The sequence below is a fragment of the Dipodomys spectabilis genome, unplaced genomic scaffold (assembly GCF_019054845.1).
Source record: "Dipodomys spectabilis isolate Male_0828 unplaced genomic scaffold, ASM1905484v1 ptg000366l, whole genome shotgun sequence".
Lineage (NCBI taxonomy): Eukaryota > Metazoa > Chordata > Mammalia > Rodentia > Heteromyidae > Dipodomys > Dipodomys spectabilis.
This window is the reverse complement of record NW_024871043.1, coordinates 1,408,788-1,432,880: the sequence shown is the minus strand read 5'-3', so window position 1 is coordinate 1,432,880 and position 24,093 is coordinate 1,408,788. Positions and strand designations below refer to the sequence as shown.

At 52.1% G+C, this 24,093-nt stretch overlaps 2 protein-coding genes across 2 annotated transcripts in view; one reads left to right on the top strand and one right to left on the bottom strand.

Annotated features, from left to right (window-relative positions):
• The window catches only part of Itgal (integrin subunit alpha L), a 38,389-nt gene extending 21,166 nt beyond the window's left edge, over nucleotides 1-17,223 (top strand). The window contains exons 16-31 of the mRNA XM_042666824.1: nucleotides 113-273; nucleotides 379-530; nucleotides 1,498-1,587; nucleotides 3,770-3,823; nucleotides 4,050-4,120; nucleotides 4,914-5,055; nucleotides 7,365-7,475; nucleotides 7,808-7,887; nucleotides 7,978-8,064; nucleotides 10,032-10,107; nucleotides 13,202-13,315; nucleotides 13,542-13,598; nucleotides 13,683-13,781; nucleotides 14,485-14,580; nucleotides 15,766-15,876; nucleotides 16,868-17,223. Of these exons, the coding sequence (XP_042522758.1) occupies nucleotides 113-273; nucleotides 379-530; nucleotides 1,498-1,587; nucleotides 3,770-3,823; nucleotides 4,050-4,120; nucleotides 4,914-5,055; nucleotides 7,365-7,475; nucleotides 7,808-7,887; nucleotides 7,978-8,064; nucleotides 10,032-10,107; nucleotides 13,202-13,315; nucleotides 13,542-13,598; nucleotides 13,683-13,781; nucleotides 14,485-14,580; nucleotides 15,766-15,876; nucleotides 16,868-17,041 (1,675 nt within the window). The 3' untranslated portion in view covers nucleotides 17,042-17,223. The remainder of the gene's footprint in view (nucleotides 1-112; nucleotides 274-378; nucleotides 531-1,497; nucleotides 1,588-3,769; nucleotides 3,824-4,049; nucleotides 4,121-4,913; nucleotides 5,056-7,364; nucleotides 7,476-7,807; nucleotides 7,888-7,977; nucleotides 8,065-10,031; nucleotides 10,108-13,201; nucleotides 13,316-13,541; nucleotides 13,599-13,682; nucleotides 13,782-14,484; nucleotides 14,581-15,765; nucleotides 15,877-16,867) is intronic.
• A 3,988-nt stretch (nucleotides 17,224-21,211) lies between these two features.
• On the bottom strand, nucleotides 21,212-23,828 carry Znf768 (zinc finger protein 768). The gene is made up of 2 exons (XM_042666825.1): nucleotides 23,551-23,828; nucleotides 21,212-23,257 (listed from the first exon to the last, which is right to left on the bottom strand). Exons 1-2 carry the CDS (start codon nucleotides 23,636-23,638, stop codon nucleotides 21,660-21,662), a joined length of 1,686 nt encoding a protein of 561 aa, XP_042522759.1. The 5' UTR covers nucleotides 23,639-23,828; the 3' UTR covers nucleotides 21,212-21,659.
• Nucleotides 23,829-24,093: the final 265 nt, after the last annotated feature.

The following is a 24,093-nucleotide window of genomic DNA, read 5'->3' as shown; positions in this document are numbered from 1 at the left end:
AGTGGAGGTCAGCTTTCAGAAAGGAGAGGCCTTTGGACTCTGCAGGATGGAGCCCAGGGCTGAATATATAATTGAGACCAAGGGAAAGACATGGCATTTTCCTGCCCTGCAGCTCCCGGCCCGTGGTGGACATCGTCACTGAGATGGCCTTCTTCCCAGCCGAGGTCCCGGTGCACGAGGTGGAGTGTTCCCACCTGGACAGTCCCAAGAAGAAGGAAGGCGTTAATCTCACAGTCTGCTTCCAGATGAAACTTCTCATGCCCCAGTTCCAAGGTCAGGGCTGTCCTCCTGCTCCCCATAGCCACTGCCCACCCCGAGCCCGGCCTGTGTTCCCAGAACTCCCTCACCATCCACGTCTCGTACTTTTCACCAACCCAGGTCGCCTGCTTGCCAATCTCACCTACACCTTGCAGCTGGATGGACAGCGGACCAGGAGCCGGGGGATGTTTCCTGGAGGCGGAAACCATCTCAGCGGGAACACAGCTGTCACCCCAACCAAGTCCTGCCAGAAATTCTGGTTTTACTTCCCAGTAAGGAAGCTAGTGCTGGGGTTCTGGGAAAGTCTGGGTGCCAGCCACAAGCAGTGCAGGGCTCAGCTCTGTCACTGTCCAGCTGGGTGGCAGGCCTCGTTGATCTCTCTGCATTTGCTATTTCCTCTGCTGTGCAATCATAGGGACAACATCTCAAGTGTCTTTTATTCTAGGCTTTACTGTATTCACTTAAGCATTTGGGGGGAGGGCGCCCATGTGCGCATGTGTGCATGTGTGTACATGCATGCTGGTTCAGGGCTTAAACTCAGGGTGCTGTCCCTAAGCTTTTTTTTTTCCCCTCAAGGCTATCACTCTATCACTTGAGCCATAATTCTACTTCTGGCATTTTTGGTAGTTAATTGGAAATAAGAGCCTCATGGGCTTTCCTGCCCCAGCTGGCTTCAAACCATGATTTCCACATCTCAGCCTCCTGAGTAGCTAGGATTACAGGTATGAGCCATTGGCACTTGGCTTGAAGCTTTTTAATACTGGGGCCAGAGTTTGTACTCAGGACCTCACATTTGCTAAATAGATACTCTACTACTTGAATCACACTCCCCTCTCTCCACCCCCAAGGAAGTAGTATTTTAGGATAGAAAACTAGGTTAGGTTAGTCTAGTTTTTTGGAACATTATTTTGCAAACTTTGATGATGTCTGCTTAGAACAGTTTGGCAAAGATTGAGGGTTCTCATTAGGACTAAATGAGAAATAGTGCTGGGATTGACTAATGATGTCTGCCATGGAGCTGTAGATGAAGAACAGAAGTTTATGCTTTGAAGTATCACAGGTACAGTATAAACACATGATATGTTGTAAATGGCAAGTAGTGAAAAAACATTTACTACTGATAAAGCCTTAGCCAAGTACTAGAATTTCATTGTTGGTAAAATGCAGACAAGGCAGACACTCAGCTGGAACTATGATGAAGGCTAGACATGATATAGATTGTATTCTTCTCATCCTCAGGTCTGCATTCAAGATCTCATCTCCCCCATCAATGTCTCTCTGAATTTCTCTCTGTTGGAGGACGAAGGGACACCAGGGAGCCCAAGGATGGTAAGAAGAGATTGGCTGAAGACTTGCGGGACAGTAGAGGGAAGTAGAAATTTCATTTGTGGAGAAGTGATACATGAGTCTTTGGCTATAAGCAACAGAAACTAAATATGGCTTACATAAGCAGGGGGAAAAAAAGATTTGTAAAAATTCGCATTTAAAAGAAATTTGAGCTGGGCCCTGGTGGCACACTCCTCAAGCCTTGTTCTCAGGAGGCAGTGATCTGAGGCTCAAAGTTTGAATCCAGATCTGGCAGAAAAGTGAGGTTTATCTCCAATTAATCAACAAAAAGCCAGAAGTAGCTTATGTGGTAGAGCATCAGCATTAAGTAAAAAAGCTAAGCAAGAGCAGAAGACCCTGAGTTCAAGTCCCAGTACCAGCACCAGAAGTAAACAAGTAAATAAATACAGTTTGAAGAAGCAAACAACTTTTGGAAGAAAGGGAATAGTTGATGATGGTCAGTTCTCCAGGCCCTTCAGTGAACCTACTCCAGATCCTCGACCCGCTGCAGCCCCCAAGAGTGCCTTGTTTCTCAACATGTAAATTCCAGAGAACTTTAGAGAGGGTCTAGCTCTGGGCTCGTCCTTTATTGGTGGAAGACAGGGCATCTTGATTAGCCTCCTTGCCCCTGTGTATTCAGCGTGGGTGAGCTGTCACGGTGAGGAGGGGCAGGGCTGACAGAGCCCTGCCTGTGTTAAGGCACTGGCTTCCCTGAGCCAGTTCATAAAAAGTGCCTTTTAAAAGTCTGCCTTGCCAGGTGCTGGTGGCTCACGCCTGGAATCCTAGTTCCTCAGAAAGCTCAGATCTGAGAATCCCAGTTCAAAGCCAGTCCATAAAATCTTATCTCCAATTAACTAGCAAAAAGCCAACCGTGGAGCTATGCCTCAACCTTGAGCGGAAAAGCTAAGTGGGAATGCAAGATTCCAAGTTCAAGCCCTAGTACCAGCACGAACAATAATAAAATACTAAAGAAATAAAAAACTGTCTTTTCTATAAAAGGCAGGGATAGGCAGGTGTGGCAGTTCTATGCCCCAAGTCAGGGTTGGCAGACTTTATCTGGAAAGAGCTTTATAATACCTGCTATTGGCTCTGCAGGCCACGTGGTTTCTGTTGCAACCAATCAGCTTTGCTTCTGCAACATCAGAGTCACACCACAGGAAGACCAGAGGGTGTGGCTGAGTCCCAGTAACCCTGTATTTACTAAACAGGTGGGGGCCTAGTGAAGTCTTCCTACCTAGATTGCTTACCCTGCTCTAAACCAGAAGCCTTGGATTCAGTGCTTCTCCACCTGTCTGGGCCTCCTGCTGCTCAGGCTCTGGCCATCAGGTGTGCACTGGAGGGCAGAAGAAGAGAAGTATTTCCTAAACACCCTGCCTTAACACTTTCACTGAATCTCATTGGTCAGAACTTAGCCCCATGATCATTCCCAGCTACCTTAGAGGCTCTCTGGTTGAGGCTGACTGTGCAGATATTCTACTAGACAAAAAGTAGAGGTTCTGTTTGAAAGAGCTGACAACGAAGGTGTAGGGAATCACCGGTCCTGCCACGGGCAGTAAGACAAGGCCAAACTACGCAATGTGGAAGCTGAGGGAAAATACACTTGTGATCACTGTGAAAGCCAAAAAGACTTCCCGGGGGAAGTGGCATTGGTTCTGGCTCTTGGAGAAGGGATAGACTTTGGTTAGATAGTGAAGCGGGGTAAGGTCAAGGGAAATGGTCAGGTGGATCTCACTTCTGGCAGAAAGATGGCTGAGCAAGTTGAAGGCCCCTTGTTCCTGGGGTGATGGGACATTGAGTGTCCGTGTTGAGAATGGTAGGGAGGAGTCAGCAGAGATCACCAGGACTTCAGCGGGTCAACAAGGCTCTGGAGACTGCCTGGCAAGTCACCTGAAGGTAGAGGAGGCTGGATTCTTTTGAGAATATACCAACTGGTAACTCATAACATCCTTCTAGGGTCTTATTACCCCTAGAATTAAAGGCCTTTCCCATGAGAGGGAGTGAGGTGTCCCAAGTCCCTGTCTCCCACTGGCAGTACCGCCAGAGGGGAGCTGCAGAGCCTAGGCACAGGGCCAGCCCTGTGGAGGTACTGGCTCTTGGTAGAAAGGCCACAGCCATTCCAGCTGCCCACTTCCTCTTCCTGAGGCTCACTAAACCAGCAGAGCTCCTGTCTCCACTCCTTATTCAGATCAAAGACATGCAGCCCATCCTGAGACCCTTGCCACATTCAGAGGTCCTGGAGGTAAGGGGGAGGGAGGGCATTTGGGGATTTAGCTCAGTGGAAGAGCAATTGCCTGGCAAGTCCAAGGCCCTGAGTTTGTTCCTGAGCTCTGGGGGGGGGGGAGGGGGGGGGTGGGGGTGGAAGGAGGGAGGAGGCAAGAGGGAGGAAGGGCAGATGCAGGCTCAGCCCAGCTTGGCCCCCGCTGGTCTGGAGCCTGAGTCTCCCATCATGTCTTCTTGACTTTCAGATCCCTTTTGAGAAGAACTGTGGGGAGGATAAGAAGTGTGAAGCGAATTTGGCGCTGTCCTTGCCCGCTAGGTCTGTAGAGCATCTACCTCTCTGTTAGGCTCTGGTCTCCTGAGGATGCCAAAAACACTTTGGATTAGAGTTCTCTCTTCCTTCTCTCTAACCCCTGAATATGTCAGCAGGGGATGTCACCTCTTCTCGGGGCCTCAGTTTCCCCTCTCTGAAAAGCACCAATCTCAGGCCAGGCAATGTAGTGCACATGCCTGCTACATGGGAGTCATGGGTAGGAGGACTGCAGTGTATGTAGGCTGACCTGGGCAAAAAATGGAAGTCCCTGTCTGAAAAAAGTAACTATAGCAAAAAGGAGATGGAGGTCTAGCTCAAGTGGTAAAGCGCCTGCCTAGCAAGCACAAAGCTCTGAGCTCAAACCTCAATATCACACACACATACACATACACAACCACACACACAGAGGAATAAATTCAGCCAGGCACTGGTGGCTCACGTCTGTAATCCTAGCTACTCAGGAGGATTGCAGTCATAGCCAGTCCAGGCAGGAAAGTCCATGAGACTTTTATCTCCAATGAACTACACAGAAAAAGCCAGAAGTGGTACTGTGACTGAAGTGGTAGAGTGCTTGCCTCGAGCACAGAGAAGCTCAGAGACAGTGCCCAGGCCCAGAGACAGGCCCAGATAGTGCCCTGAATTCGAGCCCCAGCCCTGGCAAAACCAACAAACTGCAAAGGAACAAATTTGTGTCCTTATGATGATACGTGTACACAGGAGCTTGTTTCTCGTAACCTATCAGATCCCTTGGTTCTGAAGCGCTCACTTCAGTCCTGCTTGCTTCCTCTTGCCTCTGCAGATCCATATTCCTGCCTCTGACACCCTCCGCCAGCCTGGCTGTGGAATGGCTGCTGAGTAACCAGGGAGAAGATGCCTATTGGGTCCAGCTGGTCCTGGAGTTCCCAAGTGGCCTCTCCTTCCGCAAGGCAGAAGCGCTGAAGGTGAGCTAGACCGCCGCTGGCGCTGCGATTCCTACAGGGGCCCTGGCTGCCTCCTTGGACCTCAGGCAGCCAGGACGGTGTTGGGAATGCAGAATCTGAGGGCCACTCCCTTAAGTTCCCAGAACCTCCTTAAGTTCTGTGAACTGAGGCACACAGTTTACCTTCTTAGATCCACAACTTTTTTTAAAAAGCGGGGACACCCACAATTTAGTGAGTGTCTTAGGAAAGGGGCGTGTGGAAGAGGGGCAAGGGTAGTGTGCAGTATACACAACGACCTGGTCTCACTCCCTCAGAGAGGGGCCAGTGTCTGTGAGCTGTGTGTCAAACTTTTATTTTAAAATTAGTATGATTTTTTTCTTAAAAAATAACAAGATGGTCATGGCTACGCAATAGTGGCTCACACCTGTAATCCTAGCTACACGGGAAACTGAGATCTAAGAATCTACCTTCAAAGCCAGCTTGAGCAGAAAAGTTCATGAGACTCTTATTTCCAATGAACTAGCAAAAATCTGAAAGTGGAGGTATGGCTCAAGTGGTAGAGCACCATCCTTGAGCAAAAAGCTAAGAGAGAGGTCTGGGAGGGTGGCTCAGTGGTAGAGTGCTCGCCTTGCATGCATGAGGCCCTGGGTTCAATTCCTCAGCACCACATTAGCAGAAAAAGCCAGAAGCGGCGCTGTGGCTCAAGTGGTAGAGTGCTATCCTTGAGCTGAAGAGCTGAGGGACAGTGCCCAGGCCCAGAGTTCAGGCCCCACAGCTGACAAAAAAAAAAAAAAAAAGCTAAGAGAGAGCATGCAGGCCCTGAGTTCAAGCCCCACTTCTGGCACACACATACACACAAAAAAGACATTTATTTAGTTGTTTATTTATTCACTATTTTTTTGTGTGTAGGCTAGGAGTCAAACCTAGGGTATTGTACATATTGGGCAATCTAAACCCATAGCCCAGAAATTACTGCTTTCAATCTTTTGGTGTTTTTCCTTCTTACTTTTTTTGGGGGGGTAGGGGTCCATTATGAGGCCTGAACTCTGAGCCTGGGCTCTGTCCCTCAGCTCAGCTCAAGGCTAGAGCTCTACCACTTGAGCTACAGAGCCACTTCCAGCTTTTTCTGCTTATATGGTGCTGAGGAATTGAACCCAGCAAGCACTCTACCACTGAGCCACCCTCTCAGCCCCCTTCTTACTTTTCTGTATATAGTTTCATATAGTTACACACACACACACACACACACACACACACACACACATTTCAGTTGTGTGACTCATTTAGCAGCGTACTTACCTAGCAAGCAGAAGGCCCTGAATTCAAACTTCTGTTGTGCTGGCACTGATAGCTCACACGTGTAATCCTAGCAACTCAGGAGGCTGAGATCTGAGGATCATAATTCAAAGTCAGTCTGGGCAGGGAAGTCTGTGAGACTGTATCTCCAGTTATTCACCAAAAAAAAGCCAGAAGTGGAGCTACACCTCAACTAATAGAGCTAACTTTGGGCAAAAAAGCTCAGGGACAGAACTCAGATCCTGAGTTGTGATAAATGTTTATATAAATGTTACCATTTAAAGCTTTCCTAAGCCTGTAGCTCATTGGCATTGAGTATACATACCCACATGGTTGTACAGCTATTCGCAGAACTTTTATATCACCTCAAATTCTTTTTTTTTTTTTGTCAGTCATGGGGCTTGAACTCTGGGCCTGGGCGCTGTCCCTGCGCTCTTCAGCTCAAGGCGAGCGCTCTACCACTTGAGCCACAGCGCCACTTCCAGCTTTTTCTGTGTATATGGTACTGAGGAGTTGAACCCAGGGCTTCATGCATGTTAGGCAAGCGCTCTATCACGAAGCCACATTCCCAGCCCTATTTCGTTTTTTTAGACAGAGTTTCTCTGTATTGCCCAGGCTGCCCTCAAATTCCTAGACTCCAGTGAACCCTCCTGCCTTTGCCTCTCAAGTAGCCAGGACTGTAGATGTGTACCACAATGCCCTGCTGTGCGCCTGATTGATTTGCTTCTCTGAGAACATTCCGTGGGCTGGGCGCCGGTGGCTCACGCCTGTAACCTAACAACTCAGGAGGCTGAGATCTGAGGATCACGGTTGAAAGCCAGCCCAGGCAGGAAAAGTCCATGAGAATCTTATCTCCGATAAACTACTCAGAAAACTAGAAGTGGCGCTGTGTCTCAAGGGGTAGAGCACTAGCCTTGAGCTGAGGGACAGCGCCCAGGCTTAGAGTTCAAGCCCCATGACCGACAGGAGGGCTCGTGGCCTCTTGGGAACCCTGAGCCCCATCCACTGACAAATCTCTGTTCTTTTGCTTCCAGCCACACAGCCAGGTACCTGTGAGCTGTGAGGAGGGTCCTGAGGAAGGCAGGCTCCTGACCAGGGCGCTCTCATGCAACGTGAGCTCTCCCATCTTCAAAGCAGGCAGCTCGGTAAGTGCCACCCATCCCTCCTCCGAGCCCCCGGCCACAGCCAGTGGAGGGGAGGGAGTTCTTGGCTCCCAGGAGGGAGAAGGTGGTTCACCAGGAAGGGACCTCCCTACCTCACTGGGGCCTCAGACAAATCTGGGACTGGGTCATTCATTCACACATGGCCTGACTCTCTGCGGCCTCACTTTTCCTTATCTATACAATGGAGCCCAGTGTTGAATCTGTGGTGAGCACTTGCTCTGTGTTCACTGCTAATCTAGTGCCTGGGCTGGGGCTGTGAGGTCCCCTCGCGCCTCCCCCTGAAAACCCATGTCTTCCCTCTCCTGTCCTGCCAGGTTGGTGTCCAAGTGATGTTTAACACCCTGATGAACAGCTCCTGGGGGGACTTCGTTGAGCTACGTGGCACTGCGCATTGGTGAGCAGCCCCTACATCCCTGCACTGGCTTTTACCCCCTCCCAGCCTGGCCACACCCCTTTAATGCTGCCCTCCACCTGCCCCACACAGCCGGAATGAGGACGCAGGTCTCCTGGAGGACAACTCGGCCACCACCCACATCCCTGTCCTGTACCCCATCAACATCCTCGTTGAAGAGTGAGTCTGAGCCTCGTCCACCTCTTCTCCCAGTCAGTCTCCACCGCCAGGGCCCAGCCTCACCACCCAGGGTTCCCCTCCCAGCCCTGTGCCTTTGTTAAAGCTTGGGTGGGTAGGCAGAGAGAACTGATCCCAACCACAGCCCCCAAAGTCTTCAGTGCTGCAAAGATGGAGGCCCTCTAAGAGCTCTGAGTCAGTAACATTCACCCGGGAAAGGAAAAGCCATGTCAGATGTGCACACTGGCTGGCTGCTGGCTGTCCCTGGGGCTTTCCACTCCTCTGAGCAGCTGCATCTTTCCTCATCCTCCTAATGAACACGCGCTCAGAGAAGGCACGTGCTTGCCCAAGGGCGCATGGCTTGGAACCACTGAAGTCTGCATTTAAGGCTGACCCCAGAGCTGTGAGCCAAGCTCCTGACTGCTTCCAGCTGCTCTGCATTCTCGCTAGGGGCCAGCAGTGCGAGGGAGGCCTGAGAAAGGTTTCCACAGTGGCATCTTGCCCTCTGGGAGCCTGTGGTTCAGTCAGACAGCCCAAATGCAGAAGCGATGAATCTTCGCAGGCTGTAACAGGAAGGACTCCTGGGGGTGGCTAGTGGGATGTTCTGGTTCATAGAAAAGGAAAACTAGGAAGGTAGAATGTTGGGTTTTGTTTTTTCAAGTTGGCTCAGTGAGGTGAGGACAGAGACAGTGTCTGAGCAGTGTCTGAGCTCGGCTCTCCAGTGCTTCTGAACTCAAGTGCCAAGTGGAATGATACTGATAGAAAAATTAGAGCCTGGCTGGGAAGGTGGCTCAGTGGTAGAGCGCTTGCCTTGCATGCCTGAGGCCCTGGGTTCGATTCCTTAGCACCACATAAGCAAAAAGAAAAAAGCCGGAAGTGGCGCTGTGGCTCAAGTGGTAGAGCGCTAGCCTTGAGCTGAAGAGCTGAGGGACAGCGCCCAGGCCCAGAGTTCAGGCCCCACGACCGGACCCCAAAAAAAAAAAGAAAAGAAAAATTAGAGCCTGAGCTAGGCGCTGGTGCCTCGTGCCTCTAATCCTAGCTACTTAGGAGGCTGAAGTCTGAGGATGGTGGTTCGAAGCCAGCCCAGGCAGGAAAGTCCATGAGACTCTTATCACCAATTAACTACCAGAAAACTTGAAGTAGAGCTGTGGCTCAAAGTTGTAGATTGCTAGCCTTGAGCAAAAAGAGCACTGGTGGCTGATGCCTGTAATCCTAGCTACTCAGGAGGCTGAGATCTGAGGATCGAGGTTCAAAGCCAGCCCGGACAGGAAAGTCCATGAGACTCTTATCTCCAATAAAAACCACTAGAAAACCGGAAGTGGCACAATCGGTAGAGCACTCGCCTTGAGCTGTAGAGCTCAGGGACAGCACCCAGCCCCTGAGTTCAAGCCCTATGACCAATAAAAATAAAAAATAGAAAATTAGATCCTGGCAGGTCAGGGCAGGTGAGAAGAGATGCAAGTTTCGTGGAGAAGGTGGAGCTCGGCCTGCGGTCTGAATGATGGGGACAGGAAGCAAGGTGCAGGGGGGGGGAGGGAGCATGTGGGCTCCACTGAGGGCGGAGGTAGACAAGCGGTGGGAAGGCAGCCTGCTTGGACCTGGGGCTTGGACCTGATCTGGCAGGAAGCAGGGAGCAAGGTTCTGAGCCAGCAAACAGAAGATGAGAATTGTGTGAGGGAGGTCAGCTGCAAGGATGCTGGGGGAGGGAGGCAGAGATCCACCTGTGGGAGGCGCAGGACCAGAAGATAGTGGAGACACCAGTGAGGTCGCATGCTGTGGGGAGGATGCAGTCCGCAGGCTTGGCCCATCCCCAGGCTTCAGGGCTTCCCCTCTATGGGACTTAGTTCCAGAGGGCTGACATGGTACCTCTGTGGTCCACAGGCCAGAGCTGGCAGCTCCTAGCCTTCCTAGGAGCTCCTAGCTCCTGTTGCCATCTCTCTACTCATGTCTCTGCCCTTCTCTTTCCACAGCCAGGAAAACTCCACACTGTACATCAGCTTCACCCCCAAAGGTCCCAAGATCCACCAAGTACAGCATATCTACCAGGTATGAATTGAGATTTGAACTGAGAGCCTCCCTGCTTGCTAGGCAGGTACTCTACCACTTGAGCCCCGCCCCCCCCAGCCCTAGTACCTAGGTTGTATTTATGTATTTATGTACTTATTTATTTATTGTGCTGGCCCACTGATTGCGGGCTTGAACGCAGGGCCTGGGCGCTGTTCCTGAGAATTTTCATGCTCACAGCTAGTGCTCTACCACTTGAACCAGAGCTTTACTCCTAGCTTTTTGTTTTGTTTGTTTTGGTGATGGCTAATTGAAGAGTCTCATGGACTTTCCTGCCTGAACTGGCTTTGAACCTTGATCCTCAGATCTCAGCCTCCTAAGTAGCTTGGATTTACAAGTATGAGCCAACAGCACCCGGCTGAACGTAGGTTTTTATCCAAACATTTTGAGCTCTTGTTCTATTTCAAGTCCTTTACTAGGTACTGCGTCCCTGAGTGTTCACCAGCCCCCCGGGGTTTGTGTGTGGTGCTTTATAGATGCAGCCCCTACACCACATGATCACCCCTAAATTTTCCACAGCATCCTGTGCAATTCCAGAGGCCAGGCTTTGATGTGCACTCATACGCATGAGAACTTTGTGTTGTGCACTAGTCACCAGATGAAAGGGAAGGCAGCATTTGGCAATCCAAATCTGTGAACTTGACCTCCACATTCATGTTCTGCCTTTTCTCACGAAGTATGGCTAGTGGTCTTGGACAAAACCTGGTGCTGCCCTGGCATCCCCATGTCTTTCCTGCACACCGAACCCCTCCTCATATTGAAAACCCTGACTCCATCTCTCATGGTTAATTTGACCTGATGCTTCTAATGTTAGGCCTTCTTAACTGACTGATACCTTACAATGCTCACAAATGACCCAGAGCTGATGGCTCACACCTGTAATCCTAGCTACTCAGGAGGCTGAGATCTGAGGATTGTGATTCAAAGCCAGTGTGGGCAGGAAAAAGTCCATGAAGTTCTATGTCCACTTAACCACCATAAAACTTAAAAGTGGAGCTGTGGCTTAAAGTGATAGAGCTCTAGCCTTGAGTGAAAAAAGCTCAGGGACAGCGCCCAGGCCCTGAGTTCAAGCCCCATGACCTACAACAACAAAAATGCTTACAAAACCGGTGCCAGTGGCTCACTCCTGTAATCCTAGCTACTCAGGAGGCAGAGATCTGAGGATCACGGTTCAAAGCCAGCCAACAGGGAAAATCCATGAGGCTCTTATCTCCAATAAAATCCACTAGAAAACCAGAAGTGGTTCTGTGGCACAAGTGGTAGAGTGCTCGCCTTGAGCTGAAGAGCGCAAAGACAGCACCCAAGCCCAGAGTTCAAGACCCACAACCAACAACAACAAAAATGCTCACAAATGTGTGTTGGTTAAATAAACAACAAAGCCCTTTAAATTAAATGTATATTTCCCAGCTTGATCTCTCTGATATATGTCTGTGCTATGTTTGCATCACTTTTGAACACATTTTGTACACATTTCTATGTCTCCTAGTCTTGGGTCAGGTAGCTTATTTATAAAAAGTATTTAGGAGCCAGGTGCCTGTGACTCATGCCTATAATCCTAACTACTCAGGAAGTTGAGATCTAAGGATTGAGGTTCAAAGCCAGCCTGGGCAAGAGAGTCCATGAGACTTAAAAAAAAAAAATCTCCATTTCCTGGAATTCATTTGATAAATATTATTTTATAGGATCAGATACACATAGGCATTGTCTTTGTGTTCCTGGGACTCTTACTTCCAATTAACCAGTGAAAAATAAGAAGTAGAGCTATGCCTCTAACCTAGAGCAAAAAAGCTCAGGGACAGTGTCCAGGCCCAGAGTTCAGACCCCAGAACTGGCACACACAAAGAAAAGAAGAAGCCAGGCGCCGATGACTCATGCCTTTAATCCTAGCTACTCAAGAGGCTGAGATTGAGGATCATAGTTCAAAGCCTGCCTGGGCAGGAAAGTCCATGAGACTCTTATCTCCAATAAACTGCCAGAAAACTGGAAGTGGCACTGTGGCTCAAGTGGTAGCCTTGAGCTGAAGAATTGAAGGACAGCACCCAAGTCTAGAGTTCAAGCCCCATGACTGACAAAAGAAGAAGAAGGAGAAGGAGAAGGAGAAGAAGGAGAAGGAGAAGGAGAAGGAAAAGGAGAAGGAGAAGGAGAAGGAGAAAGAGAAGGAGAAGAAGAGGAAAGAAAAAGAAAAAGAAATCCGGAAATGGCTCTTCAGTGCAGTTGCCAAAATAAGTCTTTCCCAACTTCATTGTACTACTAATCTTTGTATCTGTCCCTGTTAAATATTTATGCGTGCATTCATTCAAAAGACTCCTTTTTTGGCTGGAGGTGTATCTCCATGGTAGATCAGATGCTTAGGATGTACAAAGCCTTGGGTTCAATCCCAGTTCCAAACAGAAAGAAAAGTGACCTTTTTTGAGATCTCCTACCTGCTGGGTATGGTGGCAAGCAGGAGGGAGTTGGAGATGACCTCAGAACTATCTGTCCTCAGGAAGCTGCAGACACAGCAGCCCCTGGACTGTCCAGAGGGGTATGGACACAGTGCTGTGGGACCTGGGGGAGAGCGGCCCCATCTTTGGGGCATCAGCCAGACATTTAGAGGCAGAATGGAGACCAGACTTTTCAAGATGGGCGAGGGCTTTCACATGGCAGCCTGTGAGGCTGGAGGCAAGTGTGACACTTTGTGTGCATGGTATCCCTTTACGCCTCAACCACAGAAGATCCCACAGCCCACAGAGTAGGAGGCAGTTGGGATGGTTGGCATTCAAACTCTGCAGTCTCTTGGTGTGTGTGTGTGTGTGTGTGTGTGTGTGTGTGTGTGTGTGTGTGTGTGTGCCAGTCCTGGGGCTTGAACTCAGAGCCTGGGCACTGTTCCTTCGTTTTTTTGCTCAAGGCTGGTGTTCTACCACTTGAGTCACAGCTCCATTTCAGGCTTTTTGATGATTCATTGGAAATAAAGAGTCTCACGGACTTTTCCTGCCTTGGCTGGCTTTGAACTGTAATCCGAAAATCTCAGTCTCTTGAATTGCTAGGATTAAGGTGAGCCACCGGCACCTGAATTAGTCTCTGTCTTCTGTGCCAGGTAAGGATTCAGCCTTTTCTCCACGACCACAGCATGCCCCTCCTGGAAGCCTTGGTGAGGGTGCCACAGCCAGATAGCGATGGGCCCATCACTCACACCTGGAGAGTACAGATGGTGAGCATCAGCCAGAAAAAGGGAGGGGAGACCACCCAGAAGTCGGAGGCTGGTCCAATACAGAGTTGGAGGTAGGGAGGGAATAAGGATGGATGGATCGAATCCCATAGACTCAGTGAAGTCTGAAACCACCGAGGGAGGAAAACTGGGTCATGTGGGTCTTATCTGGAGTGGGAAGAGGCTTTGGGGGCCAACTGGATATCTTCCCACCCCCCAACATTCCTAGGAGCCTCCTGTTACCTGCTTTCCTGAGGACCTGCAAATACCGGTCAATGCAACTGAGGTATGCGTGTATGAGCACTGGGGAGGGGGCAGGGGCAAGGTGGGGGAGGCCCGGGCTCTCTGACTCCTCTGCTCCTGGCTTCAGTCTTGTCTCCCTGGAGCCCAGTTCCGCTGCCCAGTAGCCTTCCGGCAGGAGATCCTTGTGCATGTGATCGGCACCGTGGAGCTGGTGGAGGAGATCGAGGTAGCATCTGCTTGAAGCTGGTAACGGGAAGTGGTTGGGAAGTCACCCCATTTTTCGGTTTTATCTTGATGACAAAACAAAAAATCTCTACATATACACAGATGCAGATGAAAGAGCCATGACTTGTTTGAAATGTGCCAGCTTGGTTTTGATATAGAATCTTGCTACGTAGCCTTGGCTGACTTCACACTTAGAATCCTTCAGTCTTGGGGGCTGGGAAGGTGGCTCTGTGGTAGAGTGCTTGCCTTGCATGCATGAGGCCCTGGGTTCAATTCCTCAGCACCTCATAAGCAAAAGAAAAAAGCCGGGAGTGGTGCTGTGGCTCAAGTGGTAGAGTGCAAGCCTTGAGCTGAAGAGCTGAGGGACTGCGCCCAGGCCCAGAGTTCAGGCCCCATGACTGGACCAAAAAAAAAAAAAAAAGAATCCTTCAATCTTCTTGTGGTGGGATAGCAGGCATGCACTACCATTCTTGGTTAGCTATCATGGATAGCTCCTATGTGTTCTACATGGGAGAACTTCCCCACTGTCGTTAATGGGGAATGGCACATTAGAATACCACAGGAGAGCCGAGTTGGTGTGGGTTGTTCCACTGCGCGTGTGCGCGCACGCACGCACACACACACACACACACACACACACACCGCATCAAGGAGGGCAGAAGTCCACGGGACCCCCTTCTGATACCTTTTCACTCTGCCCACAGGCCTCCTCCATGTTCAGCCTCTGCAGTTCCATCTCCATCTCCTTCAACAGCAGCAAGCATTTCCATCTGTACGGCAGCAAGGCTGCCCAGTCCCAGGTATCCACCGCCTCAAAGCCCGGGACAGGTGGCAGAGTGTCTCAGGACCCCATAGAAAAGCTTGCATGGGGGAGCTCTATGGGAAAAGGAAGGCTGGAACCTCCCCAAGTCAGCACTGTGGGCCACAAGGAAGCTTCTGCCCCATGGGGGCAAACCGCTGGCAAGGCAGCCTATCTGAAGCGCTGTGACTCAGATGTCAGCTAAAGATGAGGGTCCTAGAGAAGCTTAGGGAATAGCCACCAGCCCCGCAGTCAGTGCAGAGAGGGACTGCTCTGTGCAGGCAGCAAGCACAGAGCCCCGGAGTTGGGGGAAAGCAGGAACTTCAGTCTAGCCGGCAGAAGAGTATAAAAAGATAAGCAAAGCCAGACACTGGTTGTTCACACCTGTCATCCTAGCTACTGAGGAGGCTGAGATCTGAGGATCATGGTTCAAAGCCAGCCTGGGCAGGAAAGTCCGTGAGACTCTTACCTCCAATAAACCACCAGAAAGCCGAAAGTGGCGCTGTGGCTCAAGTGGTAGAGCGCTCGCCTTGAGCTGAAGAGCTGAGGGACAGCACCCAGGCCCAGAGTTCAAGCCCCACGACCATTTAAAAAAAAAAAAAAAGATAAGCAGAAAACAGGGAATGTGTGTAGGCACACACACACACACACACACGCACACGCACGCGCACGCACACATGCACGCACGCACGCACACACGCATGCAAGCACAGGCTAGTCTGGAGCTTCCATTCAGCGCCTGGACACTGTCCCTTAGCTTTTTCCACTCAAGGCTAGCATCCTACTACTTGAGACATACCTCCACTTCTAGCTTTTTGCTGGCTAAATGGATATTAGAGTCTCATAGACTTTTCTTCCTGGGCTGGCTTCAAAATCACAATCCACAGAATTTAGCTTCCTGAATAACAATGATAACAGGTAGTGGCCACCAGTGCCAGTAGAACCAGCTCAGCTGTTTATCATGGAGCTATCAGGAAGTCACAAAGTCGTAAGCGACCAGTTGTACCAAGTCGCTGTAATAACCACACTGGGTGACACATTGGTCTAGAGTCCCATAGAGTCTGATGCTATGGCCCAGCCTAGATAGACATCCTGAGGCCTGGGCTGGGGTCTGGGGGTGAAGCCAGGTGCAGGAAGATTTAGGGGTGAGATCGTTCTTCCCTGCACTCTTGAAACTCTCCCCCAGGTCCTCATGAAGGTCGATGTGGTGTACGAGAAGTCAATGCTCCATATCTACGTGCTGAGTGGCACTGGTGGGCTGCTGCTGCTGCTACTCATTTTCCTGGTGCTCTACAAGGTAAGAAATTTCAGGGGGGCTAAATATTGCCAGCACAGCTAGGCTGGGTGGGCACTGGTAGGATGAGCACTGGTGCAGACATGATTAGGCTTGGGAGAGGGAGGGGAAAGAAATGGTGCCTGGTACCAGATGCCAAAATGCAAAGGCAGCAGACGCTATAGATCTGGTCCCTGCGGGGATGAAGGCCACACTACAAAGGGACACAGGTAGGAACAAGCTCAATCAGAGGGTTACCTGTGTGCTCTGGATTCTGCCTGACTCAAGCAGAAAAGGTCATGGGAAGACCTCCTGGGGGAGGAGCTAGCATCTGAAGGAGTAGAAGTTGGAGATGAAGAGGAATGCAGGCCAGACATTCCATGTACCAACCTCAAACTTATCCAGGAGCTGGTGGCTCATGCCTATAACCCTAGCTACTCAGGAGGCTGAGCTCTGAGGATCGTGGTTCCCAGCCAGCCCAGGCAGGAAAGTTCCTGAGAGTCTTATTTCCAGTTAACCAAAAAGCTGGAGGTGGAGCTGTGGGGCCCAAGTGGTTGAGTGTCAAGCCTTGAGTGAAAAAGTTAAGGACAGCACCCAGGCCTCAGTTCAAGCCCCAGCATACACTCACACACTTGTGCATGCACACACACACACACACACACACACACAGAGCTACCTAACAGTAAGGAAAAAAGGGAGAGCTATTTTTTGTTTTGTTTAGCTTTGTTTTGTTTAGTTCTCTAAAACAGGTTGTCACTCAGTTGCACAAACTGGCCTCAAACTCACAATCCTCCTGCCTCTGCCTCTTGTGTGCTGAGATTATAGATCTGAGCCACCACATCTAGCTTGGACAGAGGCTTTGTGTCAGACTCCACACATCAGAGACAGCGATGTACAAGACAGACAGGATTCCCTATTGTGGGCCGGAACACAGGATTATTTGTTTACACCAAGTGTCTTCACTCTCTGCAGAGGAGATTGGACTTTCACTCCCTTCATGTTTGCCCTCCTGCAGGTTGGATTCTTCAAGCGGAACCTGAAGGAGATGATGGAGGCTGATGGAGGCGTCCCAAATGGAATCCCTGCGGAAGGCTCTGGGCCTCTGGTGGAATCTGAGAAAGCCATGGATCTGGACTGTCTAAGGCCCCTCCATGAGGGTGAGGCCCAGGATGGAGATCACAAGGACTGAAGTGGAGACGTGATACACATAGAACCCAGGGCTGGACTGGCTAAACCGGGGGGCTGCTCAGCCTCAGCCTGCACCTCACTATGTGTCCTTCCCCCTTTGCCTCAGTTTCCCTGTCTTGAGCATGGAGCTCATCCCTGCCTGCATCCTCTGCAGGTACATGGTGAGATTCTACGGGGGGGGGGGGGGGGGGGGGGGGGGAAGGGGAGAGAAGGCCAAGAAGGCCACAGTAGTGAGAACTTAGAGTTACCAGGTGGCCCTGGCTTCTGCCAGCCTGGCTTGGTTTTCTCCCTCACAAGGGAACTTGTGATCTAAATTTGGAGAAACTAATGTCACGACCGAAGAGGCTGCAGGCCTTGCAAGTAGAGATGTCTCTGCCTCCATGCCTGGCCTGGAAGCCCCCACTCCCTCATCTGCAGCTGGAGAGCAAATTCAGCCCTGTCACTGTATTGCTGCAGAACCTCTTGACCTATAACCAAAGATTCAATTATCTAATAAGCCTTTAAGGCTGGGAATAATTGGGCCCCATTTCTCCTGGAGAGGTTCCACTTCACCTTTGAGACTCCAGGTACTCCAGCCTTTCTGCAGAGCCATGCTCTTTCCTGCCTGTCTGCATCTGCCCAGATGTTCCCTCTGCCTGGAACCATCCTATTCCAGTACCTGGGCTCACTTCTGCTCAGCCCTCAGATCTCAGCCCACAAGACACTTCCTCAGGGCCACTCCCCCCCCCCCCACCAGCCTAGTTCGGTTCCCTCCTTGTCCACACTGGCACCAGCCCCTCACTTCCCACTCCCAAGTTGTGTTTGATCAGTGTTTAGTGACTGGTTTAACTTCTGTTCTCACGCAGTGCACTCCGGGAGGGTAGTAGTATATACCTGTCTCCCTCCCCTGGGGTTGATATATATACGTGACATAATTTCATTGGATTGAGGGTGGAGCCCCCTGCCTCCCTGCCCATCAAAGCTCAGCCTTCCCAGCCTTTCCCTGGCTCCTTCACAGCGTTCAGAGCCCCCTGGGAGACCCAGCTCAAGGTAGAGACACAGACACCCCAAGCCCAACATCAAGCATAGTGCCTGTACATTCGTATCGGGTAAAGCAGGAGATACTGCCTGGTTTTCTGATGTTTGTGCTTGTGCAGCTCCAGCCAGGCTTAACAAAATAAAATTTCTCTCCCAATACCCCTAAGTGGGACCAAGATAATGACCTCTACTCTTCCTTCTATTTTCCTGCCCCAACCCCATGGTTGACCCTCAGCTATTAACCTATGCCTGACATTGGAGATGAATTCAAGACAGAGAGATACCAAAGAGGAGAAAAGTTAAGAGCCATTTAGCAATTTAAGATGGGAGTATAATGTGCCATGCATAGTAGGACGTAACTGTAATCCCAATACTTGAGAGGCTGAGGCAGGAGGATTGTGAGTTCCAGCCTGAGTTACATAGTGAGACCCTGGCCCCAAAACAACAACAATAAAGGATGCGTACTATAAGGGGCTGAGATATGACGCAGTGATCCTGTTCTTACCTATCAGGCACAGACCCTGGGTTTGATCCTTAGCAGACAGGAAGAGAAAAAAGAGACATCAACCCTCCTCATCTTTTTTCTTTTCTCTTTTCTTTTTTCTTTCCTCTTTCTTTCTTTCTTCCTTTCTTTCTGTGCTGGGGCTTGGGGCTTGAACTCAGGGCCTGGGTACTGTCCTGAGCTCTTTCACTCAATCCTGACACTCATCACTTGAGCCACAGTCCACTTCCAGCTTTTGGTGATTAATTGGGAGTGAATGGACTTTCCTCCCTGGGGTGGCTTTGAACTCTGATCCTCAGATCTTAGCAGCCAAAGTAGCTGGATTACAGGTGTGAGCTGCAGGTGCCTGCCCTCCTCATCATTAAGTAGTACAGAGGGGCTTCAGTTTAACGTGTCATCTTTTATATAAAGCAAGAATGGGCTGGGGGGGAGGCTCAAGTAGAACTTATGCCTAGCAAGTGCAAAGACCCTGAGTTCAGACCCCTGTGTGACCAAAAGGAGGGGGAAAAAATGAATGGAAAGGTGTGGCTCCCTAGTCCCTCCTCCTTTAGAAGGAATAGTGGAGACCAGCCCCTGCTGTCTGTGTGGGACCCCCAGGGAATACTGAGTGACTAAGCGAAGCTCCTTGCCCTGCACTGGGGAAATTGCTGCAATCATATATAAGGCAGGAAGTGAGAGGCAACATTTTGTTCCCCTAGGCATGGTCCTTTGATGGCCTTTCTTGCCCAGAGAGAGGACCCTGCTGAGCCAGCCACGCAAGACCCATGACATCCAAAGCCTGACAGCCTCTCTATCCCCACCAGCCATTCTAGTCCAGACTCAAGACACTATGTGGGGGGCGGGGGGGGGGGGGAGGGCTGGGAAGTTGGCTCAGTGGTAGAGCGCTTGCTTTGCATGCCTGAGGCCCTGGGTTCGATTCCTCAGCACCACATAAGAAAAAAGCCGGAAATGGCGCTGTGGCTCAAGTGGTAGAGCACTAGCCTTGAGCTGAAGAGCTGAGGGACAGCGCCCAGGCCCAGAGTTCAGGCCCCACGACCGGACACCAAAAAAAAAGACACTATGGGGCTGGCTCATAGGCAAGACATCAGGAGGGAAGAAGTGAAGCCACTTTCCCAGAGGGGTGTGTGTTGAGACAGCCCCCTAAGTAACCCAGGATGATCTCAGCTTCCTAATCCTTCTGCTTGAGCCTTTGAATGCTAGGATTACAGGTGTGCACCACTATGCCTCGCTCAAAAAGTGCACCATATCAGGCAGTCAAGCACCCAGGCCCAGAGTTCAGGCCCCACGACCAACAAAAAAAAAAAAAAACTATCTTAAATGTGAAAATCCTGGTTATTTATAATAGAATATCCATACCAAAAACAAAAATCTGCATCAGTCAGGGACAGCAGCACATACCTACTGTTTAATCCTCAGGAAGCTCAGGCAGGAGGATCGCTTGAGCCAAGTTCAGAGCCGGACCAGATAACCCATCAACTCTGCCTGACTCAAAAATTAAAAACAAAAACCTCATGATACTCATAAAGGTCTCTAAAAGACTTAAACAATAGTTGTTTTGTTTTCAAAAATATCTTAAAGTCTGAAAACCAAGCAAATGAATTGAACGTGTTCATTAGGTCTCTCTGGCAGATCCCGGCTAGCTGGGTTGCCTTCTCTCAGAGGTTACTTATTTGCTCATTCCCAGTTACAAGGCCCCGAGGCTGGGTGTGAGCTGGGAGTGCCATCAGGATACAGAGACCCAAGAGACTTACACGGGGCCTATTTGCCAAGCTCTGGGGAGAGGTGGAGCCAGGTAGATGTGACCTCAATGTCACATCTGCCTCTTAGTCACACAGTGACTTTGAGAGTCACTTGGCTCTGTGCCCTTCATTTTCCTTCTCTGTGAAATGAACTGCAGGGGCACCATCAGCCCTTAGGAGATGCCTCAAGCTGTGCCCAACAGCAAATGACACCCAAGTGCCTGTCCTCAGCAAAGGTCAAGAGGCCACACTCCAGAATCCCCCAGAAGCCTCTAGACTCATTGAAGGCACTAATTTCCCCCTGCATTCCCCACAAGAAAAAGTCTGGGTTTTGTGTAGTTTTACAAACTATGGTGGTCCCAAAGGACAGGGCTGTGACAAATCAGGGCCAGCCTGCAGGAAGGTCATGGGGTCTGAAGCAGTGTGTACACCAGGTCAGATACCTGAGGGAAGGTCATGGGGTCTGAAGCAGTGTGCATGGCAGGTCAGATACCTGAGGGAAGGTCATGGGGTCTGAAGCAGTGTGCATGGCAGGTCAGATACCTGCTTTGGGTGGGGTGGACCTGCAGACACCCACTCTGTTGTCAGAGCCTGAAGAAGAGGGCTGCACACGTGGGGCAGCTGGAAAGCAGACTAGACTTGAGCCTGGGAATCGGGAGTGATTTCTGGCCAAAGACAGACCCTCTGTGAAGAGAACAGAGCGCATCACGCTGAGCATTCCCCCGACCTGGTGCCTCTGCAGCTTGTAAATGGGCAATGGCATCTCCTGAACATCAGATGGCATTCGGATGAAACCCCCAACATAAAAGCACTCCCCGGACAAGGCCCCAGGGCCCCCCTGGCTGTCCAGCCCTGACTAGCCTCTCCCACTGCCCAGGGCACTGTGTACACACACATTTGAAGGACAAGTCTCTTTCACCACATAAAAGTTTTTTTTATTGAACTCAAACGCAGGGGCTCCCAAGCCCAAGAAGACAAGGCAGGCTGGGGTTTGGCACTGAGGCCCAGGCCCTGCTCCCCGCCCTACCTACCCTTCTACCCCTTCCTGACGCAACCAGGGTCTCCGCAGCTACCAATCTAAGCTACCCAACTCTAAGGAAGCCTCCCCTCCCCTCCCCCCTCCCCGCCTAGCCTTTGCCGAGCCAGGCGCCCACCGGGGAGTGGCCTGCTGCCCAGCCTGCTCTCCGCTCGCCCTTTCTGGGTCTCTCCCCGGACTTCCTGCTGCCCCCCGTGGGCGCCCTCGACCCTCTCTTCATAGCCCATTTCCCCATTCGTCTCCGGCGCCTGGAACTTCGTGCACGCTGGCCCCTCTGGAGCTAGAAGGTTCCTCCGGCTGGTCCTGGCTGGCCGGGGGCCACGGCTCAGCGGCGGCCGGCCGCGTGGGTCCGCTGGTGGCGGATGAGGTCGGAGCTCTGCGAGAAGGCCTTGCCGCAGTCGTCGCACTTGTAGGGCCGCTCGCCGCTGTGGACGCGGTGGTGCTGCAGCAGCGTGGACGAGCGGCAGAAGCCCTTGCCGCACACGGCGCAGCGGTAGGGCCGCTCGCCCGTGTGCGATCGCTGGTGCTGGATGAGCGTGGACGAGCGGTTGAAGGTCTTGCCACAGTCGGGGCAGCTGTAGGTGCGGCCTGGCAGGTGGGTGCGGGCGTGGATGGCCAGCACCGAGCTCTGGCCGAAGCGCTTGCCGCACTCCGGGCACTTGAAAGGCTTCTCGCGGGCGTGGCTGCGGGCGTGGGGGATGAGCGCCGACCGCTGCGAGAAGCTCTTGCCGCAGATGCCACAGCTGAAGGGCCGCTGCCCGGTGTGCACCCGCTGGTGGCTTCGCAGGGACGAGTTCTGGCTGTAGCACTTGCCGCACTCGGGGCAGCTGTAGGGCCGCTCGTGGCTGTGGGTGCGCTGGTGTCGCAGGAGGTAGGAGCTGTCGCCAAAGGCCTTGCCACAGTGCGGGCACTTGTAGGGCTTCTGGCCAGAGTGGGTGCGCTGGTGTCGCAGCAGGTAAGAGCTGTCGGCGAAGGCCTTGCCGCAGCGGGGACACTTGTAGGGCCGCTCGCCGGTGTGTGTGCGCTGGTGTTTGATGAGGTCGGAGCTCTGGGAGAAGGCCTTGCTGCACACCTCGCACTTGTAAGGCTTCTCCCCCGTGTGGATGCGCTGGTGTTGGATCAGGGTGGAGCCCCGGCCGAAGCTCTTCCCGCAGATACCGCAGATGTTAGGCCGAGGGCCCTGCCCACCCCTGGACCGGCCACCCCGCCGCCCTGGACCCCGGAGGGTCCCTGTCAGACCCAGGGGGTTCTGAAGCATCTCAAACTGGGGCGTCGACAACAGGGTCCCTGTAGGCATCTCAAAAGGTGGCCCTAGGGATAGAGCTCCTGTGGGCTGCTCCCCAAACCCCTGAGTAAAGGAGTCCAGGGGGTGAACTCCTAAGGGGATGCTTAAGGGATTCTTTTCCTCAGGATTCAGAAGTATCTCAGTACCTTCCTGGAATTTAGAACTCTGAGCTTCAAGTTCAGGGTTTTGAATTTTTAACTCAGGAGTCGGAGGTTCATCTCCAGAGTTTTGGGATTCATGTCCCAGCCCCTGAGATTTATACCTGGGGCTTTGAGAACCAAATTCAGGGCTTTGGGACTCATAACCTGGGCTCCTGGGTTCATAGCCTGGGCTCTTGGGATCATAGCCAGGGCTTTGGGGTTCATACCTAGGGCTCTGGGATTCAAACTCTGGACTCTGAGGATCTGATTCAGGGCTTCTGGGTGCAAACTCAGGGCTTGGGGGCACAAACCCAGGGCTTCGGGACTCAAACCCTGGGCTTTCAGGCTCAAACCTGGGGCTTTGGGATTCAATTTCTGGGCTTAGCGGCTCAAACCCAGGGCTTTGGGGTTCAAGGCCAAAAGGTATTTCTTCAACTTCATAGTCCCCATTGCCTTCTTGCTGAGAAATTTCCTCTTCCTCATTCTCACTCGTGTTGCCTGCAGGATCAAAGAATTACACAAAACCCAGAATTTATGGGTGTCCGGAAGATCATTTGATCCATTAGTTGCCACAAACCTCTTCTGGATCCCACCCCCCCCCCCCACACACACACACACAGAGCCATGGGCCCTTGAGCAGGTGCTGAAATCCCCACTTCTCCCCAGATCCAGAACACCCAGCCCTCCTCCCAAATGGCCAAGCCCCCACCCCCACCCCGCCCCTGCTCTCCCACGGACTACAGTCCCTTATCCCGGGCCCAGGTACACTTCCCGGAGGGGCAGTCCCTCACCTTTGAGGGACCCTTCGGGGCTCCCCATTTCGTCAGGACTTTGCACATCCCGAGGCTCGAGGCCCCACGGCGACTCCTCCCGCTCCATCCCAGCCAGCTCCCGGTGCAGCGGCGGTGGCGATGGCGGACGATCCTGCGACCCAGCCGGGGTGCCTTGAGATCGGAGCCCTCGCCACTCGCCCCGCTCGGCGCCGTCCGGGAGACCCGGCTGCCCAGCCCCGGGCCCCCGAGGCCGGACGTCTTGACCCCGGGCCTCTCCGGCCCGCCGGCCCCTCCCCTGCCCGCGGCCCCGCCCCCCTCCCAAGGTCTCGGCTCGCCCTGCGGCCCGCACGGGTCCCCACGCGTCGTGGGCTCGGAGGTGAGGGGCCTCACCACTCGCCCTGGCGCCCTCGGCCACCGCTCCCAGCCCGAGACCCCGCCGTCTCGCCCCTCAACCTCGGGCTGGGCCGCGGCGCTCCGACCCCCTCCCCCTTCACAGGAAGTGTCCGTCCGAGGCCAGGTCCCCCCGCTGGCTCGCGCCGCGGCCTCTCTAGGAGCGGCTGG

Coding starts and splice junctions, on each gene's coding strand:
- Znf768 (XM_042666825.1), bottom strand. CDS start 23,638: ATGGAGCGGGAGGAGTCGCCGTGGGGCCTCGAGCCTCGGGATGTGCAA. Junction 23,258..23,550: donor CCCCGAAGGGTCCCTCAAAG/GTGAGGGACTGC, acceptor TTGATCCTGCAG/GCAACACGAGTGAGAATGAG.